Below are 3,401 nucleotides of genomic sequence, written 5' to 3'. Positions count from 1 at the left end.
TTTAATCAAAGTTTATTTGCAGTTGTGGGTTTTAATTGAACAACGCAGGATGTTCTTGCTCCACACAGAGGGAGATGAATGCGGACTCTGATGTTTTGCTGCTGCAGTCCAGCTATGGAGAAGCAGCATTTAGATGTTATGCTGCGAAGAAGTGGAACAAACTGCAGCAGGAGGTTAAATCTGCACCAAATGAAGAAACGTTTCTTTTTTCATGCACCTGCACTGTATTTTAACTTATCCAGACTGCTGCATATTCCTCTAATCATTTTCATTTAGTTATTTTATAGGATTTGTATGCATGCCCTATAAGTTATGTTTGAACATGATCTTCCCTTGTTTCAGCACAGTTTTTATCTCTCTCTGTATGCTCTATTTTTTATTTTTATTTTTTTTTAAACAGCACATTGAATTTAATGTGTTTCTGAAATGCACCATATGAATGAACTTGCCCTGCAGTCTCTGCAGGACCAGGGGAGCATGCAGTTCATAGAGACCGACACTGGGTGCTGCTTGGGAGGGAGGGAGGGGAGAGAAAGGTGCGACGTGGAAACACAGTCTGGCTCTGCTCTCCGCTTCGGTCCAGCATGTAGAACCAGTCAGGTCGGACCGTCGGATCTCTGCAGGATGAGGCCGGGCAGCCGCTGAGGGGACACCGGGGCCATGGACGGAGGGCTGGCTGTTACTTTTATATCCGTCGCGATGTTCGTCGGTTGTTTTCTGCTCGGATTCCTGCCGCTGTTGTTCAGGCTGTCCGAGGTGAGTGGAGCAAACTTTGTCCTCTGCTGTTTGTTTATTTAGTTTAGTTTTTTTTTTTTTTTTTTTGGGGGGGGGGGGGGGGGTAATACGGCCAACAGCAGGATTCAAACTGTTCTCGGTTCTCTCGTGGTTCCTCAGAAAAGCCTGCAGTTTGTCTCCATCCTGGGGGCCGGACTGCTGTGTGGGACCGCACTGGCCATCACCATCCCGGAGGGAGTGGGCTTACTGCTGGAGTCATGGAGAGGTGAGAGGGGGGAGGCTGGATGTGTTCCTGGCAGACCACCTTCCAACATTTACATCTGTCTGACTGAAGCCTTTTGAAAACACTGATGGAGGATCAAAGTGGCTCTGTCATTTAAATGAATCCTCTTTCATGTTGGAGGGATCCAAAGCTCTTCCTGTCCTTCATCCTCCCTCTGCAGCATCCTCCACCTCCAGCCTGAATGGAAGTGAGAGAAACATAACTTCCACAGATGGAGGCCCCGAATCCCGCCTCTTCATCAGCGTGGCTCTTACCTTTGGGTTCATCTTCATGTTTGTGGTGGATCAGATGGGGAACTACATCTTCATGCGTGGCAAGCTGAAGTTGTTACTGACATTTACGATCAGAATGGGAAATAGTTTCTTCTCTATGAAATGTGTACCGTTTTTCTTCCATTTTAAAGTTGTTCACAGGACTTTAACTGCTCCAGTTTGGATGGAAGAATTGAAGTGTTAAACCTTTTCACTGCCACTGTGTCTCATTTCAGATAACAGCGTCGGCATCACGGCCACTTTAGGACTGGTTATTCATGCAGCAGGTATTAACACGTCAATATTTACTGAAAACATTATTGACTTTTCTCAGCAAAGTTCTCAAGTTGTATGTGATGGCTTCAGGGCTTAAGGCTTTTATGGGCTCCAATGGCATCTTTCATTCTTCCTGTTTTTTCATTTCCTGGGTTTAATCCAGATCGAATTTGCCAAAGGGGAAAGAAAACACAGACACACCAAAGTAGATTCCCAGGATAGGTGGATTGTTCTGTATATTAACACACTTCTCATACAGCTGACGGCTTCGCTCTGGGCGCAGCTGTGGCCACGGATCAAGTGACGGTGCAAGTCATCGTGTTTCTGGCTGTTATTCTGCACAAGGTGAGTTTTCCATTGGAAAAGGCCTCAGTGAAATATCCAGCAGCTCTGCTCCCAGACAAACTGCAGCGGGCTAAAGTTTCTCTTCTCTCCTTTAGGCGCCTGCAGCTTTTGGTTTGGTCTCCTTTCTGATGCACGCAGGCCTCGACAATAAGTACATTCAGGGACACTTGCTGGCCTTTTCGGCCGCGTCGCCCATCGTTGCCATCACCACTTACTTCATATTACATGCAGTAAGAGAGCAGCTCAGATATTATATCTAATACAGTACAGTTCTAGTCTATGGTTTGGGTTTTTCTTTTTAATATGACATGTTTGTGTGTGTGTGTGTCTGCAGTCCGGCAGCTCGTCTCAGAACCAGCTCAGTGCCACAGGTGTGGGGATGCTTTTCTCAGCTGGGACTTTCCTGTACGTGGCCACAGTGCACGTTCTCCCTGAGGTAAGCAGCAGCAGCAGCAGCAGCAGCAGCGCAGACCAGCCATCCTCCGACCTCCAGCAGCACACTGGGGCCAAGAGCCACCAGCGGCACCGCCTGGGGCTCTTGGAGAGCCTCACTCTCATCCTTGGGGTTGGGCTGCCCATGGTCCTTGCTCTTGGGCTGCATGACGACTGACATGGGAACATCAGTTCAGAGCAGAGGCACCTGTGTGACTCTTCAGTGCACAAAAATGGCGACGAAAAAAAAAATTGTTGGAAGAGTTATCCTTGGTTTCACTGAAACTTCCTCTTAGTCTAGCTTGTTCGTGCACCAAAAGAGCTTTGCAGGAGGAATAAAGAATTTGATAGCTGATATATTGTCCTCAGTGCAGTCTGGCACGCTCAACAGTGAATTCCAAGAAACTGGATCTACAGGAACTAAAAGATTCTTTTTTTTACTGAAAGAGATGGAGGTCATGCCTCTATAATTCGCTTTTTGTTTGTGTGGTCGAAACTTCTGGTTTGTTAAAGTGCAATAATGCCAATAACAAAAATGGAGGATGAGAAATGTTTCAGTGTAAATTGTTTTCCAAGTGACAAAGCCAGAAACATGGTCGCTGACAGCGGGCACCTTCAATCACAAACTTCTGACAGATTTTAAGTCCCTTTTTTTTTTTTTTTTTTTTTTTTTTTTTTTTTAAATTTTAATAATTCTCGTCTGGTTGTTTTTAAGCAAATGCAGAATTTCATATGAAATAAAATATATCTGCTCATTTCTGTTGCTTAGCTTTGGGCTGTTTTTCATTTCCCACACAACACAACACAACACGGTGCCCTCAATCAACTACCTTCAACAAATTCTGAGATTAAAGCATTTTGTATTTTAAGGTATGGTTTATTAAATTAAAAGAAATGCTAAAATATACAGAACCAGCCATATATGTTAGACATCATCACACCACTAATAGTTTAATTTGCTTCATTACGTTTGGTCCAAAACACTTCATGTCTGATGTAACAGCTATTTGTAGTCTACTCACAGTTTATTCTAGTAAACGTCCGTTCTGCATCGATCTGATCTTGATTCATTTACAAAA

The 3,401-nt window shown here is 44.5% G+C and overlaps 1 protein-coding gene across 1 annotated transcript; it reads left to right on the top strand.

The window, feature by feature from the left end:
- The first annotated feature begins 552 nt into the window (after positions 1 to 552).
- Positions 553 to 2,965, top strand: LOC115055523 (zinc transporter ZIP9). Its single transcript, XM_029521396.1, has 7 exons — positions 553 to 756; positions 895 to 1,000; positions 1,179 to 1,331; positions 1,506 to 1,556; positions 1,805 to 1,890; positions 1,986 to 2,120; positions 2,225 to 2,965. Exons 1-7 carry the CDS (start codon positions 661 to 663, stop codon positions 2,498 to 2,500), a joined length of 903 nt encoding a protein of 300 aa, XP_029377256.1. The 5' UTR covers positions 553 to 660; the 3' UTR covers positions 2,501 to 2,965.
- The last annotated feature ends 436 nt before the right edge of the window (positions 2,966 to 3,401 follow it).

This window comes from Echeneis naucrates, chromosome 15, assembly GCF_900963305.1.
Source record: "Echeneis naucrates chromosome 15, fEcheNa1.1, whole genome shotgun sequence".
In the NCBI taxonomy this organism is placed as follows: Eukaryota; Metazoa; Chordata; class Actinopteri; order Carangiformes; family Echeneidae; genus Echeneis; species Echeneis naucrates.
This window is presented reverse-complemented; position numbering and strand designations above follow the sequence as displayed.